General features: G+C 38.9%; 1 protein-coding gene across 3 annotated transcripts in view; it reads left to right on the forward strand.

Moving 5' to 3' along the window:
- The window catches only part of METAP1D (methionyl aminopeptidase type 1D, mitochondrial), a 43,161-nt gene that overhangs the window by 13,433 nt on the left and 10,997 nt on the right, over nt 1–18,731 (forward strand). For 2 of the 3 annotated variants that reach the window (XM_072341389.1, XM_072341391.1), the window contains exons 2-5: nt 9,742–9,908; nt 12,364–12,513; nt 15,835–15,983; nt 16,693–16,735. In XM_072341389.1, the coding sequence (XP_072197490.1) occupies nt 15,841–15,983; nt 16,693–16,735 (186 nt within the window). In that variant the 5' untranslated portion in view covers nt 9,742–9,908; nt 12,364–12,513; nt 15,835–15,840. Of the gene's footprint in view, nt 1–6,581; nt 6,741–9,741; nt 9,909–12,363; nt 12,514–15,834; nt 15,984–16,692; nt 16,736–18,731 lie in introns of those variants that run through there. The other variant, XM_072341388.1, reaches the window with a different exon arrangement.

Raw genomic sequence — 18,731 nt, forward strand, 5'->3', positions numbered from 1 at the left:
CATTCCCCAGGCTGCTAAGAGCACAGTGTCAGCACATCCAAATTGCTGTCCCTGAGGTTTGCCTGTATCTGTTGAAGGAATCACCAAGGAAGCACAAGGTTTCTGTATCTCAAGCTTTCTGCTTGGCTAGGTCTGCTTTTTGGCTCCCCAGGGCTTGCTCAGGCTTTCTGGCGTTGCTGCCTGCCCAGCCCTGTGGTCTACCTCACCATGCAGTAATGCTGATGAAGATCTACTGGCAACAAGTGGCCAGGTCTGTCTGCGATGCCTTCATCAGGAGTTTCCTGACAACGGCCTTTAGGCAGGGATACCTTGCTGCCAGCACCACGTCAGCAGGCAGGCTGCCTGGGTGTGCAGTGCGGCCGCCTGTCCCCATGCCAAGAATGAGTTCTGCTGATGCTGATCAGCTCTGTTTGTCAGCACGTGGCTCCCACTGAGCTGTGTGAGACGAGGATCATTCTTGGCACAGGGATGTCCAGCTGCACCCTACAGGGCCTGGCAGCCTCCCCATCAGGAGGCCAGCACCCAGCCCCTGCTCCCTCAGCCCTGCAGCTCTGCTGCTGGGAAGGGTTGTGTTGGGAAGAGGGAGATTCCTTTGCAAGGCGTCCTTTTTTTCTTTTTTTCTTTTTTTTTTTCTTTTTTTTTTTTTTTGTGTGTGTGTGGCTGTCTGGATGATTAATGTGAATAGGAAAATACTGTTGACCCATTTAAATCACGTTAAACGACATCCATTGCTCATCTGCATAATGAAATACACACTGAACATTACAGCCTAAGTATAAGAGCCAGTGAACTACAAAAATAATATTTTACTCATTTAGATTATGAAGTAAAATATAGGACAGTAGTACTAATCATAGTATTAAGTTTTAAGCCATGCAAATTGTAATTGTCAGTGGAAAAGAGCTATAAGTTGAAAAGGCTATTAGCATTTCAGCTTTAACAGTTAATTTGAGTAATCTTTTTTTTTATTATTATTTTTGCTAGTGTGCGGCTCAGGAAAGTCTGTATGCAAAACATTTAATAATGAGTTCAGCACTGTTTGGTATCATTATTTAATTTCAGCCATTAAAGAAGTGTTAGAAATATTAATTTGCAGTATTCAAATGTATTGACATCTTACGTTACAAAGAGTAAATTGTAATCTTCACTTGAATAAAACCAAATCCAAAAGGCAAATTGTTTGTAACAGAGGAAATAATTTTAAGCATTTAAGTATCAAAACAAAAGCTGAAGCCTTTGAAATATGAATTTTATCAAATAGAGACATCATTTTCAGCATTTTAAACTAAATACAAATTTTAAAACACTGAATTTAGGCTGTCAGGTTTCTATGGTTACCCACCTTTCCAGTGGTTTTGTGAGATGTGTAAATAGGCCTATGAGTCACTTGTAATTATTTGTTTCGTGTTTGTTATAGTTGTAGTTCTGTGTTCAGTTTGAATCCAATATAGTTCACACCACATGCTTTGGTTTATGTATATTTTAGTGCATATGATTGACAGTGATTGAGCATTTCTTATGGAGTGCTTGTTTTTTTTGTCATAAGTGATGTATGTTGGTACTTCTGAAAAGGTAAACAGCTTCTTTCTGTATCGCTGTTTGTTAAACAGGGACTTTTATGATAAGAAAGAGGTCTTTGTAAATGTTAAGCAAGGAGATAAGTGAAAGGTATTTAAAAAAAAATTAAAACAGCTCTCAGACGTTATACTCTTCCAAATTTGATCCATAATCCTATCATTATAATTCATTCAGTGGCCCAGTGTCACATATTTATGAATAAGCTTTCAAGCTATGCATTAAAAGCACATCCTGATGACTGACAGGTTTAAAAATAAATGCTTTAACAAGGATGCTAGAAGTTATCTGCAGCAAGCTCTTGATTGGAGCATCTCCCTTGTGCAGAGCATCTTCTTGGGGAAAAATCAAAGCATGTTTCCTCAAACACCACAGCAGTGCAGTTGGGGCAGCTGTCAGCTCTTACAACTACTTGCTTGTATATTTTGAAGTGCAGTGAACAGGATGTAGTGCTCCAACCTTACTGTCCATTCCAGCAAAGAACAAGTGCATCTTTTTTCTAGTACAACACTCAGTGTCCTAATAAAACTTCCATCTTCAAGTGGAAACAGGGTAATGCAAGTAACAAAATTCAGCAAAAGGCAAGAAACACTGTTATTTTTACCAAATGAGTAGTAATGTATTTTATTAAGATGTTCCTTCCTAAATTGCTTATGATATATGCTCTCTTTTTTTTTTTTTTTTTTTCTTCTCATTTTGAGATAATTCTTGAATAATAAGCAGGTATTATCTTGTATCCTTTAGAGATTGGGCAGCTGTTGTTTATTGCAAGGAGTCTTGTATTCTGCATGGAGAAAACCTTGCTAACCATCAGTTTTCTCCATGTACCTCAACCTATGCAGAAAATCCTGAGTTTGAGAGCAGTCCTATGTTTTCTGAGCAAATATTATGTATTTTTCAGCAGCCCTGCTCACCCACTGAAAGGGTTTGTAAAAAACAGTTTTTGCTGTGGTTCAGACATATTTTTCCGATTTCTGATGGAAAAGTAAAATATTAAGGTAGGATTTATTATTAACTTGCTGCAAGCAATATTTAATGCTGCATGAGTGCAGCACATAAGCATACCAGCTGAATCTTGTTTCCCAGAGCACCGGAGCAGATTTTATACCTGTAGGATTTGGTGATTATTAACGACAAGATCCTATGTTGTACGTGTGTGTGTGAGGGCTATTGGACTGGCTTATTCTTTTAATCTGAAATGGCTGCTATTTTTAGACTGACTAACTTGTTCCAATAGCTGTTACTCCCCTACGGCATCAAAGTGGGGAGTGCAATAACTAACCTGCCGAGCATAAGTAATTCCTCTGATGTTTTGCAGAACCCAAAGACAGATAGAAGGTGTTTGAGAGGTGTTTTTAACATGCAGACTTGAGCAGATATGTTTCTCATTCTGATTTACTGACTTTATGATAAATTAATTTATTTAATATAGGAATGTAGTAACAGAAGAGGAATGTTTCTCCTGCTAGTGACAGAAGTTGAAATTCACCAGACATTGTAATTTGGAGCCTAAATTCCCCTGGTATTAACTGTGTGAAACTCTTAATATTGCTTTGTCCAGCTTTTCAATCTGACTCATTTGCTGAGGTATTCTAGGCAGCACTTTCTGTTTATTTTCTGTTTGTGTTACACTGTTGGAGAGGGAAGATTCAGTAGAAACAGCACAGGGAGAGAAGATTGCGCAGGAGAGCTACAGTGCCCTGTTTCCAAAGTTAAGCATTCCATTCCAGTCACATTTCAAGTAATAGGCGATTAATTTCCTTTGGTATATGCATAAATATAATTCAGATACAGCTAGATGCTACTCTGCATTTTTTAAGCCCCATAATAAAATGAGAGTGCTGTTTAATGACATCAGAATTGTGCTCAGTCACTGCCTCGGTGTGACTGTGTGCGTGTTTGTATACACAAGAGCTCAGGGAATTGGTTGAAGGGGTTTTGGAGGATATAAAATTAATTTTTCCTTTTGGCCTTGTTTGTTAAAGTTGTACTCTGGGTTGCTGCTGATAGAAGGTGGCACCAAGCCAACTTCCTGGCGGAGCTACGGGAGGGTCACAGCTTGTCATGACCTGGACACTATTACTTGAATGTTGTTATTATTGGGATGAAGTACCCTTAGGCTGTCATCCTTCCTGTAAATAGAAGAGGTTCTGATTCTCTGTGGCTTCCCAGTTTACCAACTTGCAGAACAGCTATTTTGTTGGCCATAGGTTTGATTGAATAATAATTTAGAAGAACTGCATTATTCAGAAGGATCTGATTCATCATCTTAGCGTGCCAGACTACAGTGAGTAATAATAAGGAAAAGCCAAACAAGAATGCATTTCCACGGAGTCTGTAAATTTCCAACCAATTAAAACATTTATTTGTATTAGTATATGGCAAACAAATTACTAGGCTCTTCTCTCTGTGAAGTAAAGGCAACACTTTTATCAGCCAGGAATGCTGCTGGTGCTGAGGACCTGACAGGCTGCAGGAGGCCTGGGGAACAGGGAGCGGGGCTTGTGGGGCAATGAGACCAGCAACCCCTTGGTTCCCTAACCAAACAACTTCTGTCATCAGTATCTGACTGACTGTAATAATTAAATTGAACAATGCCAGTCTGAATACAGATTTTGAAACATGCTGGTCCTGATTTTGGCTTGTCAGGGTACAGTCATAAGTGTGTTGCTGTCAAGGTTTTTACCAGTGTGTTGCTGTTGTAACTGAAGTCACGTCTACCCTAATGAATATTTCATTTCCCTAGTCACACTATTAAAACCAGAATGTTTTTACCATTTTGTTTCTGTTTTCTCTTTTCCAGTGCCATCACAATGGCTGCGTCCTGTTTACAAATTGCTGCTGGTCACATTTTCAGTAGTCCTAGTAGGTTTTGCTTTCCCCTAATATGGGCAATTAGGAGGAAATATTTCTCACGAGCGTGGCTTTGCTCTTTTCTGTGTAATGACATAGTCCTGTAATCCAGGAAACAGTGCTGCATGGTGTCCATGTCCATGATTTCCTGATGTGGGAAAAAAGTGTGGAAAGCATCTGGAGAGGAGGAGACCCCTTTACCAGCTTGTTTCCTGTAAGCGAAATTGGAAGACCTTGTCTGTGCAAATAGATTTCAAAATAGAGTCTGCCCTTTGACTGTCTCCATAATTACACAGCTCTCTCTGTATTTTATTTGGCTGCCAGAGCAGTTAACCCCTGGAAGTAAGGGGCTGATGGTGGCGTGACCAGCACGGGTGCGCAGACATGACCATGTGAATACACTCTTGTTTAGAGAAGCCTATCGTTAAGGCCTCATTACAATATACTTTTGCCAAATGTAGCAACTGTTATGTGTTGAATTGTGTTGATTAAGACATGTTATATCCTTAATGTATGGAGAATGCAGAGGTATTAGTTGCAAAAAAAGGGGGGGAAAAACAAAAAAAGGAAAAGAAAAATCTTATTTTGTGGCTTTGATGTAATCAACATCTGTCAACAGAATGAATTTGCTTTTGTTTAATTTCAAGGGCTCTTGTCCTTCTACTTTGCCCAATCAGTTTCAACTTGTGCCTGAGGCATTTCCCTATGTTGTTCTTTTTTTCTTCTTTCTTTCACATTTTTTTTTCTATCTTAGCAAATGCGCAGGTTATTGCTTGTGAAATGTGAGCAGCTCTTCTGTTATGCAGGTTACACAGAGTTGGAGAGAACCTTTAATCTTTCAGTCTGTTTTTGAAGCTTACATTTACCTCTGCAATACTGGGATTACAAAGTCAGTGTTTTATTAAGACGGTTGTAATTACAACTACAAATAAAGGTCTATCAAGACACAACCATTAGTTCAAATTTAAAAATTTGAGCATTTTTTAACTAAAGATAAAAAGCTGTATCAAACCTTATCTAGTTGCATAGATTGGATTTCATGTGTTACCACCTATCATGTTTTCTAACACTTTGCTGCAAGCTTTAAAGATTCAAAAAAAAATGAAAAGCAAAATGGTATGATTGATATAATAGATGTCCTGACAAGCCAGATTAAAAATTTCTTGGTATTTGAGGATAAAATCCTGTATACTCAGAAAATCTGCATGGTTATTATAATTTGTTGTTTTTTGTTGGTGGGTTTTTTTCTGTTAATGATAAACTACATTAAATCACATATTTAAAAATTAGTTACCTGCTGTTCCCAGTGTTTATATATCCTAGACAAAATTTGCTTTCAAGTTGCTTTATTTCCTAAATCAGTTTAATGGGAAATTCTTGTAAATCTAAATGATTTTGCTACTGTGCTTCTGTAGATGTTAGGACAGGCTTTATGGCGATATTTCATATGTTCTAATTTTAGTTCTTTTCCCTTTTGCTGTGTGCCCATGTGTTTGTTGTAGCGTCCAAGTGTCATGAAGTTTAGCCTTTGGTAATGTTGTTGCTGATGGTTGGGAAACCTGAAATCTTTCATAAATACCAAAAAACTGTTTACTAGCAGCCTCATTCGATGGTTCATACGGACAAACAGTTTTTTTAGCATGGCTTCTCCCCACCTTGTTGAAAATGTAGCAGAGGGATTGCTGGTACTGTTGGGGAAGAGGTGTTAGAGAAGCGCTTAACCGTGGGTTCATTTCCAGCATCTCCCTTTAAAAATACTTCTTGACCAGAGGAAAATCACATTTAAATGACTAAAATCAACTTAATTAAGGGTCATTAATAGAGATGCACATAAAAAACTCTCTGCTCTGAGGGTGAAATGGGAGCATTTCATTATACAGTGCAGCAGATAACAATTAAAATAGACCTAGAGTAAAAGGCTAATAAATATAGGGCACATTTGTGCTGCAAAATCAGTCACTTAAAATGCTCCCACCCATCATCACACTTGAATTCTGTATTCAGCCCCTTTGGCTGACTCATTTGAAAGGAAAAGAAAATGTGATTTCCACAAAAGATAAATCCATCTGGTAATTCACGAAAGCTCGCAGCACGTATTTATATGATTAATACAAATTAAAGTCTGAGGTGCGCAGAGGAATCCAGCAGCAGGCACTCACACAGCCTGCACAGTGGGATTCACCACGGAGCCGGGGGAGCAGTTGTCTGTAATTTTCTGCGCACGGAGCATCATCTCTGCTGATGTGATTTCAGGAACACCGATAATAATTCTCATTATTGCAGTTGATAGTAAATATATTCTGTTATTCGTGGTAAGTGACGCAACCTTGCTGCTGGGGGAGAAAAGGCAGACACAGATGGCAGCTCTCATCCTGCCTGTGCTGCAGTGTTCCAGGCTGCCCAGCTTTCTGATGCCTGCAGTTCTGCTGGGAGCTGCCTAAATCCTGCCTTTATGAACCATCTCACAGCAATTAATGCACAGAGAAAGCTTCACAAAAAGGATGTGCTCAGGCATCGGTGCAGGAGAAGTCCATCAGAGGATGCCAGGAGCTGCTTGGGGTGGAGGGGCCGGCAGCAGCACAGCAGTTGGGGTGATGCGGAGCACACGGCCAGTTGCTGCTGTCTCAGTGATTGATGGTGTTGCTATATCAAATTAGCTGTGAATATGGGAGCCTGAAAATAAAAGGAGCTGTGGAGACATGAGGAAGGCCTTCTTATGGAAGGAAGTGGATGGAGGCCAGATTTTCATTATGAAACAGTAATGTCGTTATATTTTAATGCCATTTTATTTTTACTTTGAAGGAGAATGTTTTCTCTTATAATTTTGTATTGTTCCAAACAAAGGTTTAGTTATTCAGTGTTTGTAACTCTTGTGATGTGCTCTAGGAGACAGATCGTACTGTGGTGATATTTATTTGGTTGTCGCATTTCACCTGTTCGAGCGGTGGGTATTTTTGTGCGCGTCTGGTTGATAATGAGCAGTTAGTGGGATAACAACAGACCGCGGTACCTCATTATCCTGTTACTTGTGACAAGGCTCATGGTGTGGCTTTGGGGGAACAGAGAGGAAAAAAATTATTCCCAATAAGAAGGTATCCCTTCTGAACATGGGATGGCTGATAGACCTAAACCCACAGATCTGGATCAGATTGATGTGTTGATTTGGGACATTCGGAGCTCCGATGACTAATAACTTACAGGCACACACCTTTATTTTGCCAGTGAGCAATGTTCCCAGCCGGACAGATGCCCAGTGGTGTAGCAGTGAAAAGGCAGCACTGGAAATACAACCTAGGCTATTGGTGACCATGTGGACTTCAGCTGCCCACAGGCATGTGTGTGGGTTTCGGTGCCTTTATCTATAATGGGTGCAGAGCTGTGGGGCAGTGCCATCAGCTGTGGTGAGAGCGAGGTTCTCCTGCTGCACTTTGTAACATGCTGCCTCTGAAGACCCAGAAGTTGTCACCTCTGCAGATTCTGTGTTTTCAGCTTCCCAAAATGCATGCAAGCTGTTCAAAGGAGTTGTAGGATGCTTCGGGCTCTTTGTATGAACTTCTGCACTCTGCAGGGTTTTGTTTTTCATTTGGACAAGATTTTTTCCTTGTGAAGGGAGTGCTGGGGAAGTAGTAAGAGATGAGGCTAGAGGTGAGATGATAACTTACAGAACATCAGTCCAAGCCAGCTCCCTATTAATGGGGCAGCTTCACTTCCACAGAGGTACTCTGTCCCCTCAGGAAGCAGGGGGCTGTCAGTAGGGTACCCAGATTATGCTGAAAGCGGGATCTGAACCTCATCCTCCAACTCTGCCTCATTACTTAGAACAGTTTAAAACAGCAAAAATCTTGCATTGAGTAAAATTCTCTACAGCTTTTCAGGTGTTACACAAATTCAGATATTGTTAACTAAGTTTAGCACTGTCCAGTGTACAGAGACACGCAGGAACGAGCCTAAAGCAAACCTTTTTCATTCATTATCTTGGGGCCCAAGAAGTTTGTAGTTCAACTCCTCTGTGTATCTGGGGTGATGTAAAAGGGCTATATATAAAGCCAGATGTTCATGGGAAGAGATATGACATCTGGACAAGGTAAGTGTAGCCAAAGGAAGGAATGCACAGTAAATAGACAAGATACTGAAAAAACTCCTGGAAAAAAAAAAAAAAAAAATTTTACATAGTTAAAAATATGCAGTAGACAAATTTCTTCATTTCTGTGATGTAAAGCTGTTCAGGTAACCTCTCCTTAAACAAAAGTGCTTTCTTTTCACTGAGTATTAGTTATTCATACTGGTTACTTGCCATGGAAAGTTACTTTTTTATTTATACACGTATGACTTCTTTCAAAGGCAATTTAACTATTACATGAGTGGTTTCGTCATGGGGAAAAAAAAAAAAAAAGAAACTGCAGTTTAGATAATAGAACTTTTTAGCAAAGGAAATAAACAATGTTTTCTAGTGCTTAATTTGGCAGTAAATAATCCTCTCAAATTTAGTGTACTTTGCTGTCTTGATGTTAATGTCATCTTTTGTGATGCTTTACTATGTTTCTGTTGTCTTTCTGACAACAGTTGGGCCTTCATGCCTATTTTTGTTGGCAAAATGTATCATTGCCCAAAAAGTGAGTGAGAGCAATGATTACTCAGGAACTGCCATCCCAACTTCCCATGTGAACTAGGGGAAATCTCATTCAAATACTCTAAGGCAGTTACAGGCCTCAGTGGCCTCAATTGCCCTTGACCAAGACTAAAAATCATTCATGTTTTGTTCTCTTCCTGCTAAGGCAGGAGGTGGCTAAGACTGAACCCAAACATTGAATCTTGAGGCAAATGATGAGAGCTCAAATGTGTGATGAGTTCGTTGAGAATTTTTGGATGAAAATGTCTGAAATCAATGTGGATTTTTTTTCTCTCTCTCTCTTTAATTTCTTGCAGTTTATCCGCTGTTTACCCTTTCCCCAGGCTTTGCACAGTGCAGCTTCTAGCTGTACAAACTGCTACAAACAGTTTGGGTGTCAATCCTGGCTGTGAGGAATTTCACTATGATACATTTTAATGCATTAAACCAAAACAGATAATAATACTATATATTATAATAATATTTTATAAAGCTCTGACGGAATGCATTGTGATTTTTTTATTTATTTTTTTTTTTTGTTCTCAGTGCTTCTTGATGTTAATAGTGTAATGGTACAAGATTTGAATTTCTTGGCTACCACACAAATTCTGCAGTTCATGTTACATGGTGCCTTTCTTTTTTCACATTTTACAATTTGTAACATGATAGTAGAAGTTAACCATTTCCAACTTATCTGCTAACAGGTTCCGTGACTGACTGCCTCAGAATTTTTTCTTCATGCAATCGTGTCTACCTGCACAGGCAATCAAGCAATCAACAACGGAGATGCTTCTTTTTTCAGGGACAAAGAAATGCTGTTTATAGCGTAGTTTGGCCAGCAACGGCTTCTCCAGCTCATCCAGTTCCCGAGGTACTGCAATTGTCATTATCTAATCTGTTTTTCAGTCAGTGTGGGAGTTGACTGCACAGCTGATCAAGTGCATTCAAAGGTTTGGATACAGTCCTATGACGCAGTCTAGTATTTGAAATAACAGCGCTAGTGAGAGAAGTTTTCAGCTCCCTACCACATTAAACAGAGTGATATATGTAGTTATTAGAGAGTTTAAACCTGGGGCTCGTTAAGTTACATTCATGTAAACATGGAATGCTATAGTCGTCTGTCAGCACTTAATGCTTCTAGTCCAGGTTCTCCTTTTGGACAACTATAGACAGTCCTACTAAAAATCATTAGGAATCATTCATGAACATCTGAGTCCTTTTCTGTATACATCTCTAGTAAGCTAATTATAAAAATGTTTATATCTACCTGAACATTTTGTTAATTGCTGAATCAGGTTCAGGATGAGAGCACACAATACCTGCTAGTAGCTGCCCTACAGCCCCACTGTTCCTTCCAAATTAATCTTGACTCTCTCTAGATATTATTTTTCTTCCAACATATATTTTTGTCTTTATTTATTTTGGGGCCAAAAGAGGTTTTCTCATTTAATTTTAACATGTGTTCCACTTCTGGTTTCCTTTTTTTTTTTTTTTTCTTTTTTTCTTTATTTACAGCATGCAGCTCAACTATCTCTTTTATTCAAAGCATTTTTCATTCAGCCAAAAAATTGTCCTTCCTAAGCAGTGCTTTTCTGGATGAGTGTTAGTACTTTCTGCATGATTATAGATTTCTTGTGCAAAGTGCAAAATATTTCCATGGGCAAGAAATAAAAAAAAAAAAGTGTTATTTAGGAAAGCAGATGGGGATGCTGAATGTAGGGCTCTGACACCTAAGGAGCTATGGAAGCTCTGTGTGCAGGGAGAAGCATATGGTTTTATGCTTTATATGTTTTCAAAGGGTGAAAAACTGCATCACTTACTTCTTTTAGGATAAAGAAGAAGAAATATAGAGTCATACTAAAAAGTATTCTTCGCAGATCACTGTGCTTACACAGTTTGAAATTAGTCTAAATTTTTCAACTCTGAAAACTTGAGGATAAAGTTATCACTTGCCACAGAGTATGTCAGAAACCAGGTTGAGATGACATTTGCTTTTTCCCCAGTATTTTGTTGTGAAACTGTAGGTGTAGATGTTTATACATATGCTGCTTTGGATTTTTCCTTTAGCAAATTTCACGGGTCAACAGGTTCAGGTCTCAGCAGTTAGAAAGTGTGCCTTCCAAGGAGGTAGTGGAGGTGCTGTAGTGTATGCAGTGGGTAATGCAGCAAATGTAATTTTTCCTTTTAAGTTTCATGGTATACGTTTCAACAGGATGTTGTAAAGGCTGATATGCCATTTATCTCAAATGAAATACACATTTGAAATTCTGTTGATGTGAATTCGGTAAAGATACAGTTATACTCAGCCAGAGAAAAAGTGATGAAATACCAGTAGAAACAACAATGGCCTTCTTATTTGAAGTCCTGCTGGAGTGAATAGGTTACACTGCTCTTCTTTACCCCCACACTGGGATGTTGTGTGGTCTTGTATTCAGCCAAACTGGTCATTTTGCCTCCTGCCCTGCCAGCCTGATTCTGTGTTTTGTGAACTGATGCAAAGCCCAACTCTAGTGGGTGAAGACCTCTCCCACCCCACTGGTGAGATCACCAGAGCCTGTGGAAACCAAGTGCATTTTTCTCACTGTGTGGTGTTATCTTGTTGTGAAATTATTGTGGATTCAAAATAAAATAAAATAAAATAATCAGAAATTAAATTTTACCTCTGTGAAGACCGAGAGCTTTCTATGCAAACAGAAAAAAAAAGTTTATTACAATTTCTGCCTCACAGAAATTGGGATATCCTCACATAGTATTGTAGATGGACAAGTTTGCATGTAGTTTGAGAACCAGATTAAAAAGTGAAAACACTAAAATAAGTTAAATCCTAGAGTTCTAGGCTTAAAACAAACAAACAAGAACAACAACAAAAAACACACAAAAAAGAAACAACCAGTCTCCTGAAAATTAGCACAAGTTTTGTGTGAGCAAGAAACTAAGGATCTAATTGCATTGTCCAGGTCATTGCAGCGTTCAGATGCTTTTTCTGTACGATGTACCACTCTCTGAAGAAGAAAATAAAAGGTTCTAAGTCTTTCTCTCACAGTTTTAAAACTTGAGACTGTGCTAAAAGTGGGCTGCAGTCCTCAGGATTTCAGCACAGGGAGGTTAACAGACTGCACAAGTCAGTAGTACCAGGCAATGTTAAGTTCAAAAGGGCAGTGGAAGCAATACTGAGGCAGCCTTGAGGGTTTGCCCTGATGGCTTAGGAAGGTCGATACTACGACAGAAAGGGCAAGCTGCCATGAAGCAGGAGGCAGTATCTGAGAAAATGATCCCATTGTCATGCTCAGTTTTCTGATCTTCATTTTCAATCCTTTTTCTCCAAGCACATAAAGAAGCCAGACTATGTGACGACAGGCATTGTACCAGACTGGGGAGACGACATAGAAATTAAGAATGAAGATCAGATTCAAGGGCTTCGTCAGGCTTGTCAATTGGCCCGTCGTGTCCTGCTTCTGGCTGGAAAGGGCTTAAAGGTAATGATTACGTAAGTCCCCAAACAGCTTGAATGTCTTTTATGCTTTCACTTGCTTTTTATTCCCTATGTCTCTTTTTTTTTTTTTGGCTGTCCTTATTGTGCATCCAACTTTAACACAGACACTGAAGAAAGGACTTATTAATTTCTGATTCACTTCCTGATGTACCTACTTGCTTATTTCTATGTTTTAAATCTATGCAGTCTGAGCTGCTGGCTCGAGTGCAGTCTCTGTAATCTTCCTTCTGTTTGGATTGTGCCAAATCAAATGAGTTTCTCAGAAGGCCCGTGATACCTTTTTTTTCCTGTAATTTTGTGGTCCTCACATATTCTGCTCTTTGACTTTGTGTGTGTGCAAGGCCAAGGGGCCAGGCTGCTGCCTCCCTTCCCTTTCATCCTTCAACCTCTGCTGTCCCACAGGGTTGGCACAGCACAAGTCTTTGAACTGCTGCTGGAAAAAACAGCTGCCACGCTCCACACTATTTTCCAGAGTGCATTGGTAATAAAGCCTCAAGGTTTCCAGTAATGTTTGTACAGTATGCTTTTTGAGATACCTCTCAAGAATAACTATGCTGGGAGGAGCCTGCTGCAAGTTTTGACAGATGGAGTGATTTTTCACCTTACCTTGATATTTCATGTAATAGCATACTGAATAGGGTAAGATAGGCCAAGTAGCCATGAGATACAGAGATTGACTTAGAGTCTCCATCTATGTCATTCACTTAAAAAGAGATAAATATATCAGTTTACCATGCAGTTTTCTTTCTGTTCTTCTTGCACTGTCCTAGAGATTTAGTTCTGAAGCTGGGGTGGCCAGTAACAAAACTGCCGGAGGCTTTATTTTACGAATATGCAGGTTTAACATTTTACGTGCAGTTATTTCCTGATGCAGTTATTTCCTTATACATTAAAACTTGCTTCTGTAAAGTTAGGGAACATACACATATCTGAAGAAATAGGACTCTACCTCAAGAGTGCAATGTGGGAATTATGAATGAGAGTAGATTTTCAGTAATACTGTTTTGTCATACACGTTTTTTGTTGTGCATAAAATGCATTCATTGGGAGCACAATATAGTTTATTATGAAGTTGATACTGCAAACAGTATGTAATAGCAAGAAGCTTCTACATACGCATGACAATCCTAGGAGAGAAGAAGGTTTGAGAGGAACAATGACCAGGAGCTGGGATGGGCTGAAAGGGAGGGAAGTGGCACTCAGAGCAGAGACACTGCCCAGGCCAGCTCTGCTTTGTACTACAAGCATTTCTCCAAGGCTGCTCTGAATGAAATCATGTCCCAGGTCCTCAGTTCAACAGCAAGGAGCGTGTCTGTGCAACCAGCTTGTACCCATCTAGATGTTCTCATGCCAGCCCTGCTCTTTAATTTAAGCTGCTTCCTGCCTTTCCTTGAGTCCATTCCCGTCATACGGTGAGTAGAGCTACTACAGCTTTCAGGGACCTGGACAAAGCAAACTAAGGTCTTTTAGGTTGCCCTTGTAAAGGAGACTGCATTACTGTTTTATCTGAAGAGCCCCATCTCTCCACCTGTTTCTGCTGTCCTGCTGAACCTGCCTTGCACACAACCCTCCACACAGGCTTGTGTCCACACCTTGATCTGCCCACTTGTCCCCAGTGTGACAACAGTGGCATCACAACATTTGGATACAGAGGCACCTTGGGCTGAGCATGTGTTTTTGCTGTTGCCGTTTGCTTCCCATTAGACTTCAAAATAACATGTGGCGTTATATATGATAGCACTTCCTAGGTTTGAGGAAGAGATTTGAGAATAGAACAGCATGTTCTATTACATGGATTTTTTTTATTTTTTTTTAAATAGTCATATTGCCTGGTCACCTGTAAGGGCTGTGGTGCACTGTAGGTGCCTCGTCAAGTAAAACAGGTACTACTAATAGCAGAACTTTTTATAGCACCTAAGTCTCCCGTGCAGGCAGCACAACATTGTCCACTGGGCATCCAGAATCTGCACTGAATTCCATGGGTAGGGACAGCACCTAATGTGGTGCACTGTGATTCCATCTGCCTTTTTGCTGCAGGTGGTATATGGGTAAGCGAAGGCAGGAGCAACAAACCTGCATGGAACCAGAACTGCTGGCTGCAGCACTGGGCTCAGACAGTGTGAAGAAGCTGCTGCAGAGCAGGGAAGCTGCACGGAAGCCCCAAATTGCATCCTGGATGTTGCCATCACTCTTCATCTACCCAGCCATGCTTCCATGCTGAGCAAGATGCAAGCTGAGCAAATAGACACAGTTTTATCCTCAGCAGAAGACACAAGTGTACTCCGTTGTATTCTCTGTATGTGATTGCTGTATATTTCAGCATACGGCAATGTATGTCTTCTGCATTGCAGCCTACCTGCGTTCCATGTGTTAGTAAAATGTCCTCAGAAATCATAGCTGCTGTAGCATGTGCATATGAGGTATGATTTTCAAAGGCTCAAAACTCATTCAAATCAAAATCAATTTGCACAGGAACCCTCAAAGGCACTTCTTCTTAAGGAGGGAGGTTTCCCTACCAAATCTCAAATTTCAGCTCTAACCATTTCAAGACAGAGTTGATCCAAAAGAAAATCTAGAAGAATGGTATTTTAAGCATGTTTGTTTTCCATTCCACAGGTTCCCAGAAAATAGCTAAATGATTTATGAGTTGTTGTTTTTTAGTATGTAAAATCATGAGTAAAAGATGAATCTAGAAAGCATCAAGCATAAAAGTGAACAATCCAAAAAATGATGGATAAGTACATGTAGATTCAGTGTGGCCATCCAACCTGTGGCAATTTGAAGTAAAATACAATATATGAACTCTAATATTTAGGTCTTTTACAACATGAAGGAATGCTCAGAACTATTTCATAAAATGTGCAAGTGCATAATATTATATGGACTAGACAGTTAAAAAGAATTAATATCCTTTATTTTACAAATAAAAGAGGAAAGTAGTATGTTTCAAAGGACTGGAAGCATGAAAACCATTTCTGTAGCAGCTACTGAAACCAGATGCCATGGAAAATTGGTGTCTCTGAGAGGAAATGTGGAAAAAGGGACTGGAAGGAAGTAGAGCATATTTTAGGTTTTTTAAGAGCCTTTGAGTGCTTGTTTCTACTGCGTCCTCGGTCTAAAACCTTGTACTCTTTAAAAAATAGTCCAGTATGTCACTAAAGTGTATCAGAGTTTCATGTCTTGTATCAGAGCAGTGAATTTGAAACACCCAAGATTTCATTGAAATGTTTGGCTGCAATCACGTTCAGTAAATACGAGAAGCTAGCTTTGCTTTTTTAACCGAATGTTATTTTTGATATTTCAGGTTGGCATGACAACTGAAGAAATAGATTCCATTGTTCATCATGAAATAATCAGACAGAATGCCTACCCTTCACCTCTGGGCTATGGAGGTTTTCCAAAATCTGTTTGTACTTCGGTAAACAACGTGGTATGTCATGGTATTCCTGACAGGTATTTCCCCAGTAATATATATTTTACTACCAGGAATGAAAATATTGAACTGAAATTAATAAATTGTTTAATACTGAACATATTTCAGCTTAACTGTATGTCGCATGTAGATGTATTGCAGATGCGCATCATCTTACTGCATAATGCTGATAGATGCTATAGAAGTGTATTTGAAGGAGAACAGCAGTAATGTTATCCTATTTGTCCAGATATTGGGGAAAAAAAAACAAAACGAAACAGCATAGTGCCTTTAGAGTTCAGTGCGTGGTAAATAAAAATAAATAAATAAAAAACAGTACAGAGAACAATTCTGATTTTTTTTCTCCAGTGAAATAAGTGTAGGGTAAGGAATAAATATATTTGAGTCTATGTGTTCTTTTATTATCATCATTTGCAACACATTCAACTACTCACAAAGTAAAATACAAACCCTAGTGAGAGAAAAAGAATAAACATAATAGTGGATTTTTCAGATGTTGATATATTTTCCTGCTAGTTGTTTCTCATTATTTTATATTCAGCTACACTTGTTCTCAAAGTAGTCAGAGATGAATGTTAAAAATGGTTATTCTGTTTTCCTCTGCCTTCCTCCGTCACAAAATCTCTACCCTCTGATTTTATGTATGTGTCATTAGGTGTTTATTCTTATGTTCCCTTTGTTGGGAACCGTCTGTCACCGTTATTTTTCTCCTTTCTGTTTTTGTTTCAGTCGACCTCTTGAGGATGGAGATATTATCAACATTGATGTCACGGTGAGTAATTCATATAAAAAATAGTCTTTGATCAACTTTAGAGTTCCTGGTAGCAACAGGAAGAATAGTGGATGGGAGATGGGGAGCGCACAGATGGATGTGCTGTTTACTTCTAAGGCAAGGCACAAGCAGCTGGTTTCCTTTTTTGTTTTTAACTGTGTGTTTATTCCAGCTAGACCCAGGCCTGACTTGAATTTAGGACTGGAATCAGATGCACTGAGATCAATGTTGGCCTAAGTGAAATGTCAACCCAATCCTGCTATGTGTCATGTTTCTGAGAAGGTGTAATTGTTATTGATCCACTGTGTAGTTAATGCAGAGCACCGCAGTACTGGGCAGCAGCTGAAGATAGATATGTATGAGATGAGCTAACATGAAGAAAGCCAGCATTTTTCCTTCACTCTGCCAAGATTGATCTTCCTCTTCCTGCTGATTTTGAGTGGGGCCTGTCATTATCTTACTCTGTCATTAGAGGCTACATTGGCCTGTGTATGTCAGTCTATTTGGACAGCAACTCTTTTGCTAGCAGTGTTCCCTACATTTATTAAAATCCCCGAAGGTAGTGTTGTGTTCCATTTCTAGTATAAAAGCCCTGAACCTTTTGCACAGAAACAGAAATAGTGTGATATAACCGTGACTTAATATTTCCAGAGAATGGTCAATTACAGCTACTTAAATAAACACCGTCTGGATTTTTGTGGGAGCAGGAAAATACGGAAACTGGAACTTAATTCTCGTTTCATATAGGCAGCGCACTGTATTTGTGTCTTGCAGAAGCTTTTTGTCTTTTCGCTGCACGTTTTTACTTTCCCAAAGTGGTGTTTATTTTTAATATGGACGCAGATGTCTTTTGAATTCTGCCTTTATTTTGCAATATGTGACATACAAAGGAGCACCATAGGAGTGAGATTTTTTTAATCATTAAAAAACTCTTGATAACTTAATACTGTTTTTCTTGGGCCCAAATTTCATACCAGTAGAAGGGAAGAAATCTCAGTTGTACTTACCTCCGAGCATGAGATTCCAGCTTTTAAATCACTTTTCCTATGAACATTAAGGGTCACTGACCTTTTCCCATGTACACGTCAGATCCAGAACTGTGTTGTTCTGGGGATTTTTTTCCTTGTCATTTCTTCTCCATCTCCATACTTTCTAATTGTAGAATTCTGACTGCCAGCTTCACACAGTGTGATCTTTCATTTTCACATTATGTTTTGGTCCTAATTTTGTACTGTGGTGAACTGGTGTAGCATTGCTCATTTTACTAGACCAAGTCAGCTCACAACAGCCAAGGATTTAACGTCTCATTTCTTCATAATTCATTCAGGTCCATTTGGTAGTTTTGTTACTGTTATTTCATCTGTCAGGATAATAATAACAACTCCTTAGATTTAGAAAGAAACACAACTGTTCAGATTCATATCACAGATCCTTTCCATGATATACTAACCCAGATATTTTTATATTAATGCGGGGTATGCATCTTTTCCACCCTGCTTTACAACAGATGTACAACCAAATATTAGTGGTCTTTTGGAAAATATATTCTTACTGTGTTCTGTTTACCCTCAAAAAACAAAATAAAACTCAAACTTCCCATGATTGTGAAGATTCCCACAAGGGCAGGAATTGCTAATTGTCTTTGAAAACATTTTATACCGTATGAAACCAAACTGTGCTGTGTTTGAGAACTGTTCGGTTCCAAACAATTTAAGAAAGAAATATTACTTTGCAGTGTTGCTAATTGATCTTTTAATTTATTTTTAATGAGCAAAATTGGGATGTTTCACAGGGGAACGGTGTAAAAATCAAAGTAAATATGCCACAACAAATTGTTTATAATTGCATACAGGTTCTATAAAATGATTAAATAATATTCTGGTTATTAACTATAAACACTTTGCACGACATACAAATTATTTGAAGAAAAAAAATCTATTTTTGCACAATTAAGATGGTAGAATTTCATAGGTGAAATACAAATTTTATTGGCTTC

Source organism: Excalfactoria chinensis, chromosome 7 (genome assembly GCF_039878825.1).
Source record: "Excalfactoria chinensis isolate bCotChi1 chromosome 7, bCotChi1.hap2, whole genome shotgun sequence".
Classification (NCBI taxonomy): domain Eukaryota; kingdom Metazoa; phylum Chordata; class Aves; order Galliformes; family Phasianidae; genus Excalfactoria; species Excalfactoria chinensis.